The sequence below is a fragment of the Carettochelys insculpta genome, chromosome 19 (genome assembly GCF_033958435.1).
Source record: "Carettochelys insculpta isolate YL-2023 chromosome 19, ASM3395843v1, whole genome shotgun sequence".
In the NCBI taxonomy this organism is placed as follows: Eukaryota; Metazoa; Chordata; order Testudines; family Carettochelyidae; genus Carettochelys; species Carettochelys insculpta.
The window spans coordinates 250,087-273,426 of NC_134155.1; the positions used below are offsets into that span (position 1 = coordinate 250,087).

Sequence of the window (23,340 nt, forward strand, 5' to 3'; positions counted from 1 at the left end):
CATGTTTGAACAGGGTCAGAGTGAAGAAAAACTGCTGACCACTTGCAAAATAAAAGAAAGAGGCTCTCTGACTGATGACCATGGCACTAAGTGGAGAAAAAAAAAAAGAACTGAGAGGGCATAGGGTTGGTGGGACATAATACATAGAACAATATAAATGCTGCACTCCACAGGATGTTTCAGCCAAACCTATGGATACCACTAAGGTAAACTCTCCAATGACTGCACATGGGCATGTACACAGAAAGAATGAAGATGAGCACACACCTGAAGAAGAATAAGTTATTTTTCAGTGAGAATTAAGACAACATTTAGGCTTTTTTTGAATGAAGAAATCAACTTTTTTCAGAGGCCTAAGGGATAATTTTCTTAAATTTACTCAAAACTGATGTGTCTACAGAAATACAGTAGGGTCTTACCATTCGCGAGTGGCCTTGCTTTCCCGCCTTCTCCCTCCACCATTTATGAAAATCAACATTTGTGAGGGTTCTGAACCCAGAACCCTCACAAATGTTGAGACCCTACTGTAGTTTACTCAATTATATTTACACCCAAAAGAGGCTACTAAACATGACATTTGGAAGACGCAGGTAAGTAATCATATTGTACCCTGGTACATTTATATTTATGCCATCAGAAAACAAATAAAAAGTTCCAAAGACAGTTGTTCCAAAAAGACATCAACCTAGTTTTTGCCTATATTTTTATTTATTTCACATACTATGAACATATACATTACATGCTACAAAAAATAAAAAAGATTTTAACTGTCAAGAAAGTGTATAGTGTTATAATACAATGGCACATGTTTGTATATTTTTACTTCAAACTGGTTTGCTTAGCATCTTTCCCCAAAACTATTAAGAACATGAAGTGTTTTTACTCAGATAATTAGAAATATTTGCTTTAACATATACAATTGAAACAAATTAACAAGATTGAACCAGATCATATATTAGTATAAAAGTCTGGGATTTACGGAAATGAAATACATATTAAAAAATAGCAGCCAAGTTGTACTTTGTTTAGTGTGATATAATGTGTAAATGCACTAGGAGAACACAGTGTAGTTAAGCATTCTGCTTTTCATGGTATACTTCTACAAACTATCATTATTCTAGTTATAGCACCTGTCTATGCACAATAAACCCAAATACTGAAACAACTAAAACTTGAATGACTACTAACATTCTTACTAATCAGTTTTTTTTGGGAGGAGGCAGGAGGGGATTGTGCAAAAGAGGGAATAAAGGCCACAAGACAATTCACTCTACATATTTATGAATTACTCAATTTTATCTATCTGCTTTAAAACCTTGATGAGAGCAGTTGAAACTCTTGTATCAATGCAGATTTATCCTGTAGGCCTATTAGATGATGAACAAAATTGTTTCATCTGAGAACTTTGAATACTACATAGCTAAGAAAAGCTGTTTCACAAGAACTTATGGTTTTATAACAACAGCAGGTATAAAGACTTTTGTAGGGCTGATTCATTTTTCTGCTCTGTCAAAGGCTAGAATTATAGTATTTGCAATCGTATGGACTTCACAAAACCATACCTACACAGTAATATGTTTGTATTTTTACTTTAAATGATCGTATAGGGCAATGAAATTTGTTATATTCTCCCAAAATTAAAGAATAACATGCATACCAAACCAACATGTTTTCTTAAAGGAACTTTGTTATCTACAAAAGTTGGGGAATGGACTCTTGTAGACATGGGTAAGAATATAAAGGATGATTTACTTATGACTGGAAGAAGTGAAGTTGAAGTGGACTAGACTGTGTTGCCTTGTTGAGAACACAGAACGTCTCACTTTTCTTTACGCTTCTTTTCCAAAATGTGAAGAAAAAAATATATGATCTCTCAGCAATTAATCCACAGATACTGCTACCAAATTTAGAGATTGCCAGTATCAAGTATGCAATTCCTGTATGTAGCAAGGTCAGAGAAAAATAAACTTAACATTTTACCCAACACACAATTAACGTATTTTTAAGCATCTTTAAGCACATTCAGTAATAACTTAGAGACAGTCCCATAGTCAAGGACTGGCACTGTAGCATCCCAATGACAATATCAAATCAAATTAGATTTAAAATGCAGTCACTTAATTATGTCTGTCCATAAAGTAACTGTCACAAAAACAGATGAATTTTAAGTCTTCTACAGAGAGAGGGCTTAGTAGTATTTTTTTTAAAAAGTCAATGTTTACTAGGATTTTGCTTCAACAATCTGTACACTCTACCTACACATTGGATATATTGATCAATTAGTTCTAAAGTAAAGCAACTTATGTAACAAATGAAGGAAAAGTATTATTTCCAGCATGTAATAGTTTTGAGGTAAAATGTTACTACCAGTATTCTGTTTTATGGACCCATGCCTCTCAGCGGTAGCCTCTGTGATGGGAACTAGCCCTTGAAGCATTTACAATTGTTCAGAGACATTCTAGTGGTATTTAACTATTTTTTTCATGTCTAAGAGGTCTTTCAGTTGTATATCATTTAGAAAAATCCTGTTTACAATGTAGCCACAAAAATTACAAAATAACTTTGAATACATTTATCCCTGGTTCACTATATTTGGAGAAATTAATTTAAAGATACAGGCAAAGGACAGTTACCTCATCGTTTTAATTTATAAAATTTACTGCCTCCATTCTGATTTTAACGTTAAAGAAAATGTGAAGGATTAGTAGAAAAAAGTTGAAAATTCAAGTAGTGCATAACATAACCTAGTTAATGTATTTATTTTTATCATTAGCTATGTAGTAGTATTTTACTTTATTATGCCTTTTTTATAATCAGTCCAGAAGCACACAAGTATTTTCTATTACTTTATTACAAATAATACCTCATGATTTCACTTTCAAATGCTTTACAGATGGAAACAAGCAGAGCAGCCCCCAAAAGTTATTTTAAGATAAAGACAATATTTGGATTGTTAGTTCAAAACTTTTTGCACTGGTTTACTCTAGCCAATGAAAAAACTATTTACTAAAAAGGATAAAGGATTTTAAAAATGTCCAAAATTAACTTCATTTAATCTCTTACAACTGGCTAATGTTCCGTGTCACTTTTACAGAGCAATTCTGCATATCTTGGTATTCATGCTTATGAATCAAATACTGCCTTGAAGCATGATTTAACGAGTAAAGTACTACGCACGTATTTGTCATCAGTGGTATGGAGATCTACAATTCCAAAACATGTATTTGTGGGCAAAAAATATCAGGGTGTGTTAATATAACATTTCAACTTGAAATTAAATCAACTACTAGCAAAAAGTCTGAAGCAACAGTACTGAAGAAACCACTCTCTAGCATCCTCAAATTCTAAGACCTGTAGAAGATTCATCTCATTTACCATTGAAGTGGTAGCTATCAATAAATCACAAAGCTATCCCAATGTATGTTCTAAAAAGATTATTTGTATGGTGCAAGACATTATGTTTAGATTTGTCAGGGCAAAGAAATTTAGACTGAAAACAAAGGCAAAAGCTCCAGGATTAACTGGTTGTGCAATTCCTACCCATACATTGAATTTTCTAAGGTTGGGTTGCATTGCCTGTGGAAGCAGCAACAGAAGCAATAGGACTGGAGAAGGCTAAAAACTCTAATCAACAGATGTATTGTTGCTTCCTCCACTTGTTGCTGCAAGTAAGGTTCAGTATATTCTGCCCATGGACACATGTAGGTATTAGAACCTACAATCATGTACTAGTCACTTGACACACAGGTTATGTAGTTTCGTACCCTGAATAACACGAGTCTTGATTAAGGAATGGTGGTGTTCTGTCCCAGGGGTTTGCAGATATCAGAATGCTTGTATAAGCAAAACTCCTTTCAACATCTGTAGGAACACAGTCTGAATGGCAGCTGCAGTGAAATACAGTAAGACTGTTCCCATCTATAAGGAAAATTGTTGAGCCACACTCAGCTGAAGTCTTCATCAGGATTCTGTTGGTCCAGCAGGCGGACATGCGTGAATGGAAAGTGACCACGCTTACCATTACATTCTCCTTCCCATTGACCACTCACATTAATCTTTGTGACCTTGACCAGCTCACCGACCTGCAGGACAAAAACAAGTAAATTGTTACACAGTGCACAAGAGGTTTTTTACTCTGTTACCCTCACATTTTGAAACTGGTACTCGTCAATGAAAAATGCTTACTTGCAGTCTCAAATAGTCTTTGGCAGAACAGCCTAATTCAAATTACTAACCTCTAGAAGAAAGCAGAAGAGCAGAGAGAGAAATTAGCAATGTGAGGAAAGAAGACTACCTACAGTGAACTGTCTGGAAGCCTGCACCAGTCTCTTTCAGTGTTTTCTTGTGGCTTGACCAACCAGCCCTGGCATGGTAAATTAATAATTTTTGAACTAACATTAGATGCTTGCATTTTTTTCCGGGTGGGATCTATAACTGAATATAAGGAAGATGGTTTTCAAGTGCACAAAGGAAATATATTAATATTATGGAACAATAGCTCTTTAAAGAAGACATCTCCAATACAACTGAAAGGTTGAGCAAAATATTTTGAGAAATAATAGGTCAGATTCAACCAGCCCTACTCAGGTGTCAACAATTCCTTGAGTGTTGCTGGACCCTAAGCAAATGGGTGATACTGGTAACTTCGAGTATACTGGTGACATTCTCTGGTTTGGCAGAGCAAGTATCAAATTTTAATAGTTAAAAACTAGCATTTATAGCATCTTCCATATGACCGACCACTTCGTAAACATTAAGACTCAATCAGCTGTATGGCAAGCATTAGCCCCACTTGACACAGAAAAATGCAGAGAACTATTAGAAGACATGCCCAGTCATTCAGTGAGCCAGTGTAAATATCAAAGTACAGTCCATCTTCCCAAATAAATTACACTTTAAAAAGGTCAGTGTTTGAACAAGGTTTTTCCTTTGTATTTCATTTTAAGTGTGGCTTAATAAATATTAGAGAGAACGAGTGAGGTAATTTTAGCGGACTAAACTTTTTTGGGATCTTTACCAGTTCACCAACATACAGGAAAAGAACAAGTAAATTGGTATTGGACAACAGTAAAATGTTTGATTCCTTGTTATGGTATTGTTCACATTTCTATTTTTCTACAGAAAGTGTTTACTTGCAGTCTCAAACAGCTCTAAAGCAGGTCTCTCACCCACAGAAGCTGTTCCTTGTCTCTCTAATATCCTGGAATTGACATGGCTCCGACTACATTGCAGATCAATTAACGCACCAGATATTTGATTATACACAAAAATCTGTAAGTTAAATTTCTTTGCAAAGACAAGTCCTCAAGAGTTAGGAAATGCCAGATGTAAGGCTGCTTGTGGTACTTTATTTCTCCTCATTTGTGCATACAAATTATGACAGTCTTTTTATTTACATGATTGCAAATGTACAGTTTTTTCCTTGGGATTCACCTAATTCAGTATGCAGAAAGGATGATGCTCAAAGAATGGGATAGATGAAGATTGGAAGGGACCTTTATCATTACCTAATCTGATCACTACATGCAGATCCATATCCTGTTTATTGCATATCATTCAAATGCAACACTGCGTATGCAGTTATCAATGTACTCGTGTGCTCTTTTATGTGTTTATTACCATATCTGAGTGTCACAAACAATGACTATCTTCATGATTGTTTGAGAGACAAAGCATTTTTATTCCCATCTTCCAGACAGGAAAATCAAGGCACAGGGAGATAAAACCAAGAATTGGCAAGTCTCCACTAATTTCTTTGTTCTACTAATTACGGATGATTTTGTTGAATATTGGAATTGTTATCACAGCTTATGATTTCTTAGCACTGTACAGATATTAACTTATCTTCAACAACCCGCATCAGATGGGCAAGTATATTCACTCCCATTTTACACATGAGAAAATAGAAAAAAAAACGCAAATAATCTTGTCCAAGGTCACATGGTCGTATTAGCAGCAAAAACTCAGGACCACTTGACTTTCAATTCTGTGTTCCCTGCTCCAAACCAATTTACTACCAGAGTTCTTGAATATCTAGCACAGGGAGGAGAACCTATAGCCCATGGGGCAGATCAGGCCCATGAAGCTTGGGGCTCAAATTCCCCTGCAGCTAGGAGCCTGTGCTGGTTCTCCAATCTTACAGCTCCCTATGGGGAAGGGGGAGCCCCAAGCTTTGGGGGCCAGATCCAGACAAGCCAGAGCTAGACTGGGCCCATGAACTCTGCCTGACAGAGGATGGAAGTGGCTTTGTGCACTGCCATTTACCCCACACCCAAGCTGGAGAAAAGACAGCACAAATAAATACTGACCTGGAGGCTTTTCCCCTGCTGCTCCCATTGGCTGGAATAATGGCCAGTAGGGGCAGTGGTTGGGCATGGCAATGGGCCACGTGTGCTCCAGGGAGCTGTGCAGGCAGGTATCCCCCATTGCTCTCACACACACCACCTCCATACCAGACCCTTCACCCCCATGGCACTCTTGCATGCTATGTCCCACCCAGATCCCCCAGTCCTGTCCTGCACCCCACCTTCTTCCCAAAACCCACACCCTAAACACCTCTCCTGCAACCTACTTCCAGCCCAGACTCAGCACCCCCTACCCCCAATGCGCTCCTGCATCCTTATTAATTTTTGGGCCCATCTCAGAGCCAGGAGAGACCTACAAAGTTTACTAGCCCTGGGGCCCCAGAAGAGTTAATGTGGTTGGGGTGTGTGGGGGGGGGAAGCCCTGAACCTTGCTCACCCTTCCTCCCACCATGTGGATTGAGCATAAGGGGAGTGAGACAGATCTGTTGTAAATTAACCTCTACGTGCCACACTAGGCAATCTTTGTCTTTCCTGTTCCGTGTTCCTTTGGCTGTATTTTCTGGGTAGGTCTCAGGGTAGGTCTAAACCAGTGTTTCCCAAACTTTAAACATTCATGTACTCCTTTCAGGACTTCAGCCTTACACCGCACACCCTTTCTCAGTGTTTATCTCCTGATTTTTAGTAATTTACTTTCTGCCGTGTACCCCTTGAAATGAGAAACATGGGGAAAAAACCCAAAAAGATTAATTTTGAGAAAATGCAGGAAAGGAAAAAAAATCTTAACCCTTAATTAGTACGAATCCTGGAAAACAATAATATTGAAAGACACATAGGAATGACCGAGCATAGCAAATTGCAAAAGTGTTTACAGTGTGATATTGCCAGGACAGTACTGATATGAAGAAATCCACTTTGAATTCATCCATCAACAGTACAAAGACTTCTCACAATAAAAGCAGAAAACGTATTCTTTCAATATCATGATACCATACACTAGAGCCAGCAGAGCTATCCTGCAAAGTGACATGCCTAATTAACTCAGACTGAATAATTCAAAGAGTGCTGGAGCCTACTTTGCAGAAAATAGCAACCACATGAGAGGGGAATTCACCATTAAAACAAAAAACTTTAAACCAAACCAGAATACATTAGCAACTTAACCATCTGCGTGGAATATGCCCCAAAAACGTGATGAAGTCCTGCAAAATATGTGAGTCACCACAGCAAAACAGATCCATGTCCTACACTCTCATTCTCCTGAGTGAATGGCAATGAAGAATGCTGCCCGCTTCTAGTGAAAATCTAAATGTCTTTTCCACAGAAACAAAAACTGACAAATCAGATACACGGAACTGGAGGGAGGATATCTGATTTGTCAGCTTTTATTTCAAATTCTTTTGGACCGGTCTACTATATAACTGTCAGTCTGTACTGGAAATGCTATAGATCTGAAGAAGTGGGTCTGTCCCACGAAAAGCTCATCAACTAATAAATTATTTCGTTAGTCTTTAAAGTGCTACATGACTGCTGGTTGGTGTTGTTAGAATACAGACTAATAGGGCTACCTCTCTGGGATTGGTATAGTTCAGTTCAGCTCCTCTTGCAGGTTAGGGTAGCCTTGAGGGCACTGAAGTACTAGCAGAAGCCAGGGAACAGAATACAAATGGATCCAAAGGGCATCCTCAGCCATGCCCCTCACTTTGATCTCCTTCTACTACCAACCAGTGCACCCTCTGCACTGAGGGAGGTAGGAAGACAACGGATCCAGCTCCGAACATGTCACTGTCCCACTGTACTCTAAGTACCTTCAAGATGCTTTATGGGTGCTTTGCAATCCTTCTAGGCTGGCACAAGCTGAAAAAAGGGTGCTGTGGGACAACAATAAATACAGATCAATGTAGTTTGATGGTAAGTAATGACAGGCAAAGGTTGTGATTAGATAATGTATGATTAAATTCTAGACAAAACATAATACAAAGCAGGTACAGTAATTTGGTTTTTAAGGGTTTTTTTAATATTATAAATCTTGTAGATTAGCAGTAACTTTATGCATGGCACTTTGTTTACATTTGCAAAAAAGTGTGCTCTCGGCTATTCCTCCCAAGAATATACAATATATGAAAATGAAATGAAAAAGCCTTTTTTTTTTTTTTTGGTAGTGTGGTTCCCAAAGCACACTTACGTTGTTCCTTTGACAAATATGGAACAATACTGTATATAATTTAAAAAATTGTTGTACTGGTTTAGAGAGTTTCACTGAAGATTATTAAAAGGGTAGATTTCCATATGTAAGTATTCTTTGTTATTGTTTCACTACCTCCATTTATTGAATGGAACTGTCTCTCATTTGGATCTGACCTGCAGTAGGACTGGAAAAATCTTTACTTCATTTGAAAGCAGGTATAATCAAAGTTTCCAAGCTAGTAAAATAGCTTTTAATTTTTAAAGATAACTTTGGTTATTGAGAATTAAATTAAGTTAGAGCTTCTTAAATCAGCTTTACAACGTGGCATTTCAATTATCTGTTTAAAATATTTGACAAAATATGGTAATACATAAAATAAGACAGGTGATTTAAATTATCTGTTTTGTTTAGACAATCCTTAAATAATGTTTTGTCAGAGAGTTTATTTATTCCATTTATGGATAACTTGGAAACTAACTTTTATGGAAGAATAAGAGCAACTCAGTTTTCTCTCCCACTACATAGTGTTCTCAGCTGGGTATAGAGAGGTTAACTGGTTTCTTGAAATAAGATGATCAAAGCAGAGACTGAAGGGAAGTCACTAAACATGAATGAACTATTAGGAATCTCTGTCTAAAAGGGTAATTACAGAACATCTCTAACAGGTACACAGGTTTGTAGTAGTACTGCAATGTAGAGGGATCACCATATATTATTCATGTTGCCCAAGTTCAGGAGGCCAAGCAAAGAACTGAAAGCTGCATTTAGTGTATTTCAGCCTGTTATGGGTCAAGGTGAAAGACATCACTCATTGGATCCAACATATAACATGAATCTGTAACCAACTAGGGCAAACTCTGCTGGAATGCTTTTTTTTTTCCCCCTTTCTTTTTTTCCCCTGAAGCCTGTTTTCTCTAAATACATACTTTGCTTCATGAAGGCTGATTAGCCTTGTCATAGCCCTTGAGAGGTAGCAGGAAAATAGTTGCTGAACTTAACTCAGACTTGGTAAAGTGATCACAGTGAGTTGTAGAAGGAAAATGCAACCTAAACCCTCTTCTGGAGGGAAAAGAATGCAGGTTCTTCCTGTGAGAAAGGTATTGGCTAGAGGCCTAAGAATGGTGCAGAGGCCAACAAGGTAAGAGGTGCTGTTACTCTAGAAGTGTAACAGTGTCATTTTTATATCAGCTGTAACTGTTACACTTTTAGAGCAAAAACAGGGGCATTTATCACATAATGAACTTAATTGACCAAAACGTGACAGCTCCAGAGTTGTATAAAGGATCTACACAAGGCGCACACATGCTTAGTGAGAATCTAAGCCTTCTTTTCCTTTGCTATGTTTGCAAGTGAACATTTATGCATGTCAATGGAGCATTAATGTTAAAACATCTAATGTGCATACAGTAAACCCTTGAAACGTGGCTTCAAGTTGCATGTAACTCACTTTAACGCGAGTTAAGCACCACTTTAAGCTGCTCTGCAGCTGTCAGCCTACGGGCAATTAGGCCAGCTAAGAGCCTCTTCTCCCTGCTTTTCCCCAGCAGTGTCATTGTAAGGGTGACAGTCGCAGGGCTGGGGGAAGGCAGGGAGAAGCAGTCAGGAAACTGACCGGCTCTGGTGGGCTGTTCAGTTTCCTGGATCCAGCAAGCAGCAGGGAGTTGGGAACCAGGTTGCTGCTTGGTTCCTGTCTCCCCGCTGCTTGCGGGACCCAGGAAACTGACCAGCAGATGGTTGGTCAGTTTCCTGGGTCCTGCAAGCGGCGGGGAGAGAGGAACCAGGCTGCCCCCTGGTTCCCAGCTCCCTGCCACTCCGGGGAGCCTGGTTCTCATCTTCCTGCCAACTTACATGAAAATATGAGTTACATGAGGGCTGCAGGAATGCAACTCCCACGTACTCAAGGTCTTACTGTACTAGATCTTTCTTCTAATACTCAGTGTATCTTTTGTTATGGTGTAACTTCCTACAGAGATCAGCTCTTTTCTTGGGTTTTTCTAATATACGCTATTTTTAATCATACATGGGCAGTACCCAAGTCTATTTGGATCACAAATATAACTCCTGAAAAAGCCACAGGTTTGCAGAAATCAGAAAATTTCCCCCAGCAACCACTGCAGGATCAAAGCTTTCATTTAAAAAATTAGTCTTTTGGCCTTATGGACAAGTGAAAAAGTTGCCAGACATTAATTGAAAGTCAGTGGAGTGCTATCTCCTCAGAGACCAGAGAGCTAAATTCAGCGCAGGCAGAACAGGTACATGACCAAGGCAGGCTTCATGGATTATGACATGAAGAAACAGATGGGGAATGAGATGAAGAGAAGTAGTGGGAGAGAAGGTAGAGTGCACAGTGTATAGGGAAAAGAAACACAGTTGAGACAACTCAGTAAAATACTCAGTGATCTCACTCAGACAAAAGTGTGTTGTGAAATCAGGAAGAAAAAAAAAATCATCATTTTTAAAAAAAAAAGCAGAATTGGTAGAAAGAACAAAACATACAACTATTTTATTTCTTTGAACTGTGAGAGAAATGGCAGAATTGGTATTTTGCACCATTATTGGTAGGCCAGTAGATGTTTCACAAAATTTTCAAGCCCTACACACGTAGTAGTTCAAAGGTAAATAAAACAAGAAAAATCAAGGAAATGTGGTTGAGAACCACTAATCTAGACAAGGGGCCTGCAGCTTCCAGGGAGGCTGAAGACCTGGTTCAGAGGGCCATGGGACCAATTGAAGTTGAGCATTTCAAACCTCAGCACTCTCATGTGACTGAAACTGGGAGTGGAACAGCAAGGAGCTCTGAGCCTTAGTGCTCCTCTGCTGCTAAATTCCTGAGTCCAGTACCTCCACATAGTTGAAGTTGTGGGGCTGAAACTGGGAACTCTAAGCCCCAGTAAAATCTGTGTGCCTGAAGCCCTGAGCCTCAGTGACTCCATGGGACCGAAGCCCCGAGCTCCTGCACCTCACAGTCCTGGCATCCTGAAGGGCAGAAATCCCAAGCTGCCTAAGCCACGAGCCCCAAGCCACACTTCCCACTCCTACTCCCAATGCTGGGCCCTGGAATTTTTAAGAGCACCTGAGGTGAGGGGGCAGGACTCTAAGTCAAGAACCTTTAGTCTAGAGGAAGGTACTACAAAGTAGGAGTACCACTGGTTGAAAAACACATATTCAAAGAACATTTATCAATGATTTTGCTGTCAGACTGAAAGGATGCATCTAATGGGGTCCCAGAGAGGTTTGTGTTGCGTCCGGTACAGTAAACCCCCCCAAAATACATGGCTTCAAGTTGCTTGTAACTCAGTTTACCGTGAGTTAAGCACAACTTGAAGCTGCTCTGAGGCTATCAGCCTGCCTAGCTTCTTGTAGCTGGGAGAAGCTAGTCAGGCTAAGAGTCTCTTCTCTCTGCCTTCTCCCAATAGCACCTGATGGCTGGGGGAAGACAGGGAGAAGGGGTTCTAGGCTTGCCTAGTTGCCCGCAGCTGCAAGCAGCTAGGCAGACTAAGAGATTTCTCCCTGCCTTCCTCCAGCAGTGCCACTGTCAGGCTGACAGCTGCATGGGTTGGGGAAGGCAAGGAGAAGCAGCCAGAAAACTGACCAGCCCTGGTGGGCTGTTCAGTTTCCCAGGTCTCACAAATGGCGGAGAGCTGGGAACCAACCAGCAGTCTGGTTCCCAGCTCCCTACCGTGACCTGCACATAACTTGGGGTTTTACTGTACTATTCAATATGCTCATTAATTACATGGATAATGAGTGAGATATGCTTCTCAAACTTGTGAATAACACCAATGTGGGAGGGGTTGGAAGTACTCTGGAGTGCAGGATTAGCATCAAAATGACTGACAAATTTCACACCAGTTTTCCAATCAATGTGATAATATTCCCTATAGATAAGTGTAAAGTACTAGACTGAGGAAATACCAAATTAATACAGAAATAAAACATGGAAATAACTGGCTAGGCAATAGTAGTGCTGAAAAGGATCTGGGGATTACAATGGATTACAAATTTAAAACTAGCCAACAATGTGATGGAAATTCTGCAGAGTATTAATAAAAGTGCTGTATGTAAGACCTGGAAGGTAATTGCACTACAGTACTCAGGAGTGGTCAGGCCTGTGATGGAATAGTATGTCCAGATTTTAGGTGCCATGTTTGAGGAACGGCGTGAGTATGCTAGAGAGTCTAGACTCAAAGAAGAGCTATAAATATGATCAAAGGTTTAGAATACCAGATTTGTGGAAAGTTTAAAAAATAGGCATGTGCTAGGCGGGAGAAAAGATCACGGAGGAAGGGCAAGTTTTCAAATATCTTAAGGGCTGCTATAAAGAGGACAGTGATTAATTCTCTATGTCCACTGAAAGACAGGAGGACAAACAACAGTTAATCTTCTGCTGAGAAGATTTAAAGAAGATATCAGGAAAAACTTTCTAACTATCAGGGTAGTTAAGTACCACAACAGGTTACCAAGTGAGGTTGTGGAACTCACACCATGAAAAGTTAAGAATAGCTTAGGGATAACACATATAATTGGTTCTGCCTAGCATATGCATAGGCTAGATGATCTCTAGAAATCTCTTCCTGTTCTACATATTTCTAGGATTCTATGAAAAAAGCAAAAGGGAACAGAATCTTAGTTAAAATCTTGTTGAGCACAATCAGGGTAATTCTCACCCCCATTTTAAACAGCTAGCTCTCTAAAAGTACCTACTTGTGGTGGAGTGCTCACATCCACACTTGCCCTCTTGGGGTTAATACAGAGTAAGGAGAAGGCCAATTAACTGGACAGGCCACAGCTGAGGAGAATCAGGAGTTTCACTATTCCTCTGAATAAGGAGGGAGACCAGCTAAGGAGGAACAAACTGGGATGGGTTTATGAAGACAGAATGTAGGCAGCAGAGGGGCTGCAGGGAAGTAATTTGCAGTCACTCCATGGGAGAAGGGAGGTGTGTTTGAGTACTACAGATCCATCCTGGTGAGAAAGAAGTTTTGGGACTAGCAAACCCAGAGATGTTGCAGGAGCCAGAAGGTTAGGAAACAGGGAAGAGGCAGCAAGATTCATAATGGAAAATATCCTGTGCTGCTGATAGGAGGACTCCTGAGTTGGAACTTGTCATATAGGGTGGGCTCCGGTCCCTCTATCAGCCACGGGGGAAGTGGCACTATTTCGGTAGTGAATGGAAAGACTGCCTGCACCCATTCATGAGAAGAAACTTTGACAACCCAGAAGGGGCAGACACTTCTGACTTGGCCAAAGAGCTGAGCCACAAAACCCTTTGTTTGCTGAGAGAAAGCAGACTGTGTGGTGGGAGATGAAAAGGAGGTATTGGACTTCAAAACAGTCAGACAATCCTCAGACCAATCTAGAGGATGCATACCAGTGGCAAGCAGCGCCTGTGACACTAAAATTTCACGGCTTTAGTTTGAAAGAAAAATAGTGCTACTAGTCTAAGTTAATTTGGAACAGGGAAGAAAAGTCTCCATGGAATTTCACTTCTTTACAAACTGTGAAAGACTGACAGCTCATTTATCATGAAGGGATGAGTGTCCAGTTCCATGAATTCAACTACTAGAAGACCTACCAAGGGTTCTAAAGTTTATAAGGGGCAGGCATCTGCTCCTTATAAATGGACTGCACAAGACAGCCTAAATTTTCAATGCTTCCAGTCCCACTCTGTATGATTAATCAACACAGCAGCTCTCTCTTAATGTACATTTAATTTTACCAAACATTTTCTTTAAATCGTTATTCTTTATAATTATCTTACTTACAAGCTTTAACACTGCCCTGGAATTTTAAACCAAAGGCAGGGGGTGGTGGTGGTGGTGCAGAAATGTGTACCAACTGTACCCACTAACAAAGCTTCTAGAGATAATGAAGGATAATGGAGGACTCAACACATACAGTAAACCCTTAAAATGCACAGTTTCGAGTTGGGCTTAACTTGCATTAACCGCAACTCAAAATCCCGCTCCCCCTGGCCCTGTCTCACCCTCCACCGCCAGTCCCACGTGGCCCCAGTTTAACCTGCCACGGCCTCCCCAGCCCTGGCTCCAGCTCAACTTCACCCCACCCATTCCTCCTGCAGCCCTAACCCCACCCCTCTGCCCCATCCCATGCCCCCAACCCACCTCCAGGGCTAACCCTCCCGAACTGCCCCCCACCCAACCCCACCACTTACCTTTCAAAAGGAGCTCCAGGAGCTCCTGCTGCTTCCCCAGATGCAGAGCATGCGTTCTGCCAGGGAAAAAAAAACCTCCCTCTCAACCTCCCCAACTTACACGAAATTCAAGTTATGCAAGGGTGCGTGGGAACGCAACCCTCACATAACCTGATGGACTATTGTACTTTGAAATCCAATGAATTTCAAAAAAATTCCACTCTTCTTGGTTTCCTAGAGGAGCCACAGCATCAATGTCAGAGCTGATGTAATGCCTAATATCTATTATGTATGATATTCCAGAACACATCATTCTGGGCCCTCTCCAGTAAACTCAGAAAAGTAAACAATATCAGGGATTTATGAAGCTCTAAAAGGTAAAAGTGATATGCTGAGTGTCTCTCACAGCTGAGAGAAATTGTTCATATGTTAATTTTGATTTACTCAATGTTTTACTTCAGCTTTTCATCTCACCTTTAAGGCATAAATTCAACAAATTACATATGTGCACCCTGGCCAAGATGTAATATTTTTAGGACACAAAGTTGGATTTTCTCAGTTATGCACCTAAAAGCTGATTAACACACCATTGCTACTGTTGCTATGACAGCATTATTAATAATGATGCAATTGTGTATAGTGTCCACACCACTGATGTAGTTAGGTACATTTTATACTGTGCATACACCATACCAAAACTAATTGTCACAAGAGTGGGGAATGCTTCCTCCGTTCCTCTCCACAGAAACTATCTGAGCTTTCCTGAAAGGACCCAAGATGATGGACAACAGGAAGCATATTACATGAAGAAAATCCAGAGACTGCAGTTAAAGGAAAGCCTGGATCAAGAGACACATTTTACATGACATTCTGAGAGGGGGGGCTTATCACTGAGAATGCCCTGTTCCCAATTCCCTCAAGCTTCACTTCAAGATTAACAAATTGAAGTGTTTCCATACAGATCTCCTATTTCCTTTCCATTTCATTTAAAAAAAAAAAAATTGCATGTATGACTATTAGACTGTACAATCATGAAAATGATGCAACCCTTTAAGGAAAAGTGATGATGCATCAAGAAGCATCCTGCATTCACCTGTCCCAGTGTTCTCCACATGTAGCGTTACCAGGATCACTTGACACACAGGGCTTTCTGAAAGAGCAATCACCTAAAAGGTGCCCTTATTTCAGCATGTAATGTCCCAGACCAAGCACATGAATGACCAGCACCATATCAGTGCGTTACTAAAAGGAGAGGATATATGCATCCTGAAATGAAACCTGTGTTGTTAAACTACAGGTATGGGACAGAAGTCAGAATATCCAGTTAGGAATGGGAAGAGACTGTGCCCAAGTATTCAAACTAAGCACTTTATAAACTCTTAGCTTTGTTATTTTGAAAAAAGCACAGAAGCATAAAGTCATGAATAAGAATGTGGATGGAGAAGAACTGATATATTAGTAATGCTGGAAGTGAAATAGGTTATTTGTTCAGTGAATTTATTACACTAAACATTTTATAGTATAAAGTACCAGTATATTTCAAATAAAGTCTGCCTCCAAAATACTAAACTAATTAGTTGTACATCAAGAGTAATATTACAATGCTTTTTCCCTCTCAGCATCTTACAAAGGCTATGTGTTTGAAGGGAAATCCCTTGAACAGATCTCCTGTTTCTAAGTTTTGCCCATTATGTACCTCCAAAGCCAAGGCTGTCTTGTCGTAGGCATTAGGGACTCGCTTCTGGATAACCCGGGCATAAATAGGGCCATTCTGAAGGTTAGGGAGCGGAGTGTTGATGCTGGGTTGGGCATAGGGCCCTGGCTCCGGCCCACCCAGTGGCTGTGGGTGGGGACTATCCTGGTTACCTCCAATCAGAGTAGATACTGAAGCAGAGGAAGGTCTATACTTCTCCACGTAAGGGACAGGTATCATTCCCCTCTTTCCATCGCTGTCTTCTGCATTCCACCATTGCTCTTCAGGCTTATCCCGGATTCTCAGTATGTCTCCTTTCTTAAACGGAAGATCTTCCTCATCATTTCCATTGAAGTCGAAGAGAGCTCGCACATATTCAGCTTCTTCCTGCCTTAGTATAACTCCACTATTCTGCTTGGATTTGGAAACAGGTTCTATCAAAGTTGTAGTGTCCAAATAGTGTATTTTGTAGAATTCCAATAGAGACGGTAATGAATCAAACTCTTGATCACCTATTCGAAATCTGCATGGATTCAGCCCTGAAAGAAAAAGGCAGCGCATTATTAAAGAGACTATAACAAAAAATATGACAAGTTGAAATTTACTCTATATGAAAATTACTGAAGTGTACAGAACAAGAAGTCCTATGGCACCTTATAGACTAACAGATGTTTTGGAGCATAAGCTTTCATGGGTAAAGCTCCAAAACATGTGTTTGGTCTATAAGTTGCCACAGGACTTCTTGTTCTCGAAGATACAGACTAATACGGCTACCTCTCTGAAGTGTACAGGTGACTAATTTGATGAAGAATTAGACACTATACATCAGGGTAAAGTTCTTCATTTTATCTAACATTAGTACAATGCCCTTTTCATGCAATACTTCTTTTAATAATCAAAATCCGGTCCAATTGTTCACAGTTAATGATTTGTAGATCTGCATACTTGGAAAAGAATTTTATTGAAGTTTGGTTCATTAGAATAGTGAAAACAACGGAATCTTGTACCGTCCAGGATGAGGAGGTAGAGTGTGTGAATCTTATCAGAGGGACTGGGGTCTTATTTTTAAAAGTGAAATTTGTCAAACAAGGAAGGTGGTGTTTGGTAGACTAGAACAAACTTATAATAGTCGGCCATTATTGCAATACAGTAAACTGCTGGGAGGTTGCCAGATATTTTAATATGCCGGATAACAAAGTTCATCCCCACCCCACACGGCCACCCAAATGCTGGCTCCTGCTCCATCTCTGCCCTGTTACCTTCTTGGTGGGGATGATGGGAAGATGCTTGAGGGGCTCAAACTTGGCTGCGCCATGTGGGGAGCTGCTGAGGCAGCCAGCACTGGCCAGGGAGCCACCTGGGGAGCTGCTGCTGCCGGTGGGAACTGGGTGAGAAGATGCTGCTGGGACTGGCAGCTGCACAGCCGCTTGAGGAGTCACTGCTGTGCAGCTGCTCAGGGAGCTGCTATTGGCAGCAGGCACTGGGGGCAGCTATTGTACAGCAGGTACTGGGCAGGAGAGTGGAGAAGTTGCCAGCTGCACATATACTCAGAGGCCGCTAGAGTAAGAAGGGGATGGCTGGGCCCGGATGGAATGCCAGTTAATTGAGATTTCCAATTGTCTGAATACCAGATAAAACAGAGTTTACTGTAGTAAGGTTCAGATCAGCTTACTGTTCAAAGTTCAACTCTAAATGCTTCACTCCTGTGAACATTTAATGACTACTTAACATCTTTCTTTACTACCTAAACACTTTCACACAGACTGACCTTTATTTTCCCTTATCTGCCATTAAGTCCACAGACTGCTTTCCTGTTCCATCTCATTACTGACCTTACACGAGAAGACAACCCCAGCGCCCTGCCACTGACACACCCTACACAAAACTCTACTGAAATGATGTAGACTAGAATCTCAAGTTACATGGTCATCTATTTCCCTTGATCCTTAGCTCAGAGCCAAATACCTTCCTATCTCAATCACAACAACACTACCTTCCTCAGACAAATCCAAAATCTCCTCATATGTCATGGAGCGAGGGGTCACCAGACTCTGCACCCCATCCACAGTCAGATGCAATTCTCATTCAGTAGGTAGAACAGAAAATGTATTAAAAGGCAGAGACACAGAATTGAACAGACTTGTCAGCACAGAAACCAGAAGCAATCAGTACAATCCATCTTGGGGAGGAGACAAGGCTCAGAGGCAGCTTGCAAGCCAGGGCCCTCCTTCTTCCCTCTCAAATCAGCCAAGACTGCCACTCGACTGCCCAGTTCCCATTCAAACTAGACAGGCTCCACCTCCCTCCTTTGTCCTGTTTCCCAGGAAAGGAAGGTGTCACTTGGTTACCTAGGTTACGAATGGCATGGAGGCCCATTGTGTATGTGTGAGAAGTCATCACACAAAACCTCTCATCACCAGCTATGCATTGATGCTGTGCACAGGGAAACAGACGACCACATGGAGTTACTACCAGGCAGCAGGAAACATATGCAACCGAAACAGGTGATTACAATCCTCAGGAACCCCACTTTGTCACATCTCTCCCCCCTCAGAGATCGAACTGAGCAGGGTCACTTAGACAGTGATCTGGAGAAGTTCTGGATCCTCTCTGCATGATAGGGCACTGGCTATAACTGGTGCTCCCCTTAACATGGACCACTTCCACGTCACATTCCTGCAGGAGCAGACTCCACCTCAGGAGCTTGGCATTGGCACCTTTCAGCTGATGCAGCCATGTCAGTCAGGAGAGAATGATCAGTATACACAGTGAAGCACTGCTCAAACTGCAGTTTTTTTAAGGGCCCACACCATGGCCAGGCATTTCTTATTTATGGCTGCATATTTCTGCTCCCAGGCAGCACCTTCTTCCTTAAGCACACAATGGAGGTCTCTCCCACTTTTCATATACCTGCATTAGAATCCCACCCAGCCCAGTGGCCGAGGTGTTAGTGAACACCATAAAGGGCTTGTCAAAGTCTGGGTTTCCCAGCACCGAGGCCTTAACCAGGGCCTCCTTCAGCGCACAGACAGTCCCCTGGCTTTGCTCAGTCCGGACCACCCTGCTTACACAGTGATAGGGGCTGTGATGGAGTTAAAATGGGGCACAAACCTCTGGCAGTATCCTGCCATCCAAATGAAGGCCTGGACCTGCTTGTTAGTCTGGGGCGCTCATTCTCTGATGGTCTCCACTTTAGCTGGCTCTGGTTTTAAGCAGCCACTTCCCACCTTTTGGCACAAGTAGGTTACCTCAGCCATTCCCACCTTGCATTTCCCTGCTATGACAGTCAGTCCAGCCCGTTGAAGACGGTACAGCACAATGTTGACGTGAGACACACGGTCCTCCCATATTTGGCTGAAGACAGAAATGTTATCAGAGTAAGCAAGGGCAAGCTCTCCATCCACCTCCACAGCTGATCCACCAGGAGTTGGAAGGTGGCAGGCGCCCCCCTGAGGCTGAAAGGCAGGACTAGGAATTCAGAGAGCCCCTAAGCAGTGATTAAAAGCAAACTTCACTCTGGCATCTGGATCCAGAGGTACTTGCCAGTATACCTTGAAGTCTATGGCCATGAGGGAGTGGACTTCCTCCTGCTTGTCAAAGAGGTCGTCAGGCCTAGGCGTTGGGTAGACATCAGACATGGTAATGGCATTAAGCTTGCAATAGTCCACACAAAAATGGATCAACTCACACTTTTTTTGGGGACTAGCACTACAGGAGAGGCCCAAGAGCTGGATGATGGCTGGATCACCCTTAGGCCCAGCGTGCCCTGGACCTCCCTGTCTTGATCCTGGGCCCTTTTTCTCATGGCTGTGAATGAGCAACACTTTGCAGGAGGGTGGGTATCCATCTCTATTCAGTGGATAGCCAGGTTAGTGAGACCAGGCCAGTTGGAGAACAGCTGTTGGTGTGAAGGGAGCACCTCTCTGATCGCTGTCTGCTGGGTACGTGTCAGTTGGTCAAAGAGAGGAATAGATTTCAGCAGGGAGTCAGGTCCAGTCCCAGGGAGCAGATCCACCAAGGGATCATCCTCCTGCTCCCCCCAGTGCCCGAACACAGCCAGCACTACATTCTCCCTGTCCCAATACTGTTTCATCATGTTGACAGGATATACCCGAGGGCTGTGAACCTGGAGACAGTTCCACCACATACTTCAACTCACTCAGACAGTTGATAACCCTGAAGGTGCCATCCCAGGCAGCTTGCAGCTTGTTTCGCCACATGGGTATGAGAACCATCACCTGGTCCTCAGTCGCATAGGCACAGGCCCAGACACTGCGGTCATACCAGACCTGCTTTCCTTGGGCCTGGGCCAGATTCCACCTGGCCAGGCCCATGAACTCAGTGAGCTTCTCCCAGTACTCTACCACCAATACCCCATGAGGAGAGGCCTTTCCCTTCTGCTCATCTCTCAGCAAATCCAGATGTCCTCTCACTTTCCACCCCTACAAGAGCTCAATAAGGTAGAAGTCTGGGGAGTCCTGGGGCACCTGCCTGTATGCAAACAGCATGTGAGGTAAATACATGTCCTAATCTTGAGGGTGCTGGTTCATAAACATTTTCAGCATCTGCTTTAGCGTTCCACTAAACCTCTTCACCAGCCCACTGGACTGAGGGTGACAGGCTGTGGCCCAGGTGTGCTGGACCCCACACTTCTCCCACAAGCACTGCAGCCGGGCTGCGTGAAGTTAGACTCCTAGTCAGTAAGGACCTCCTTGGGGAAACTCCACTCTGCTGAAAATGGTCATCAGTGTGCCAACCTCACAGAGGGCAGAGCCATTGCTTCGGGGCAGCAAGTGGCAAAATTTGCCACCACCAGAATGTATTTTTTCCCAGATCAGGTTGTCTTGGTGAACAGCCCCATTATATCCATAGTTACCTTCTGGAAAGGCTCCCTTCCCTGGACATTCCGCACCCTCTGGCAGGGGTTGCAGGATCGGCAATACTGTTGGTCTGCAGCAAAGACTCCCAGTCAGTAAAAGTTCTCTAAGAACCTCTGCTTTGTGCACTGAATAGCCTTGTGTCCTGAGGCCAGGACATTGTAGGCCAGGTACAGCAGCCTGAAGTGGTACCTTTGGGGAACAACTAGCTGCTTCCAGAACCCCTATGACTCCACTTTCCCTGCAGAACCCATTGTCATATCCAAATCCCTTCTCTCTTAGGAATCTTTCCCTGCAGTCTTCCAGATGGGGTTTGCCTGTGCTGAGGCCAGCCAGGGCCCTCAGATTCTGCACCTCAGCCTGGAACTCAGCGGCCATGGAAGGGATGGAAACCTGTTTCCTCTCTCTGCTTGGGTCCAGGGCCACAGGCCTGGCTCTTGGGCTCCCCCTGTCTCCCAGGGTAAGATCACGTGGTTCTGGCATGGTGCCCTCCCCTAGCCAGGGCAGAGCACCCCTTGTTTTCTCTAGCTATACATCAAAACCAGGACACTATGAAGTTTACCTGGCCAGTTCTCCAGGTCACACACCCCGCCCCCCCCGCATCAGTGCCTTAGCAGACAAATTATGATAACACCCCCCACCTCTTTGGGGTCTCCTTATCCCTTCATTTCAGCTATGTTCTTGTTATGGGCACCTTGAAAGGGGTCCTATCTATACCCTTCAAAGTCTAGCGAGAGTTGGGTACCACCCAGTCTGGGGCCACCACATTGGGCTGGGACAGCATCACGTCTGCATCCGTCTCCCACAACCCGACTCTCCTCCTATCTGCCTCCAGGGGGACAAAGCACTTACTCTACAGAAGCAACTTTGCATCTGGACCCCTAGAGGAGCTGGCCTAAGGGGCTCCTCCTTCCCAGGCTGAGGGCAAACTGCCAGCTCCCACTGCCTAGGAAGACCGTCCCTCCTGCAGCTGATCCACCACCCATGAGGCCTCCGATTCCTCAGCGTGTCTGGGAACATGGGGCACTGGGCCTGCTTGTGGCCCTTCTGCCCAGAGTGATGACAAATCAGGTTCTATTGATTCCCTCAGGTTGGTTGGCTGCCCTGCTATTGCTGTCCCCCTTGGGAGGGTGAGGGACTTACCTGAGCACCCCTTGTGGGGGGCCCCAGGGTGACTCCGCTTCTGCGCTGCTGTGAACCGGTCTCTCTTGGATTCCTCTTCACACCTGAGCCACTGTCTGTAAACTCACAAGCCAGCTCCCCTGTACTGTGCAGGTCCTTTGGCTTCTGGTCCATCAGCCATGTTCTTAAGTTGGGGGGGGGGGTCAGATTTCATACAGCTGCTCCAGCACAATCAGATCAACCAGTTTTTCCTCTGGTCTGAGCCCCTGCCCCATCCGCCCACTTGCAGGCATATCGCCCCATCTGGAGGAGCAGTTCCAGGTAGGTCTCCCCAGGGGCTTTCTGTGAACTCAAACTTTTTGCTGGTATGCTCTCTCTCTCTCTCTCTCTCTCTCTCTCTCTCTCTCTCTGAGAGAGAGAGAGAACCCAAATGTCCGTAAGAGGGCTTTTTTGAACAGTTCATGGTCCCCTGCTTGAACCCCCTCCATCAAGCTGAATATCCCTAGGACCTCGGGATTCAGTAAGTGGGTGAGATGCAGAAGCTTATCTGCAGATCAATTTGATATACCTTGTAGGCTTTTTTAAAGGCATGAAGGAAAGCAATCGGTCTCCCTGACCTCCTTACACTGGGACACGACACTCATCTCAATGCTCTATGCAGTTCTGGGTCCCCTGCTCCCATCCTGATTTACCACTGCAGGAGTTTCTTTAGCTCACAGTTCTGTCATCACCTGTTCACACTGCCGTTGTCTCTCTCCTCACCTTCTAGCCTCCGTTTAATTTCCAACTCCACAGAGGAGGTGCTGAGACATAATGAGCTGCTGCTGTCAGAGCGGATTCTAGTAGCCCTGGACTTTGGCCGGTTGTCTCCAGCCTCTTCCTAATCCTCAGCTGGGTGGGTGCCTGAAGTGCCCTCAGGAGCTGTCTGATGGCTTCCCACGGCGACAGACCCCAGCTCCATGCAGTCATCATTCTCTTCCAGCTGGGCAGTGAGTGGTGCTTTT

The 23,340-nt window shown here is 43.1% G+C and overlaps 1 protein-coding gene across 2 annotated transcripts in view; it reads right to left on the reverse strand.

Annotated features, from left to right (window-relative positions):
- Window positions 1-689: 689 nt before the first annotated feature.
- The window catches only part of CRK (CRK proto-oncogene, adaptor protein), a 48,935-nt gene continuing 26,284 nt past the window's right edge, over window positions 690-23,340 (reverse strand). For both annotated transcript variants that reach the window (XM_075013947.1, XM_075013948.1), the window contains exons 2-3: window positions 16,341-16,876; window positions 690-4,082 (exon numbers count right to left, since the gene is read on the reverse strand). In XM_075013947.1, the coding sequence (XP_074870048.1) occupies window positions 3,945-4,082; window positions 16,341-16,876 (674 nt within the window). In that variant the 3' untranslated portion in view covers window positions 690-3,944. The remainder of the gene's footprint in view (window positions 4,083-16,340; window positions 16,877-23,340) is intronic.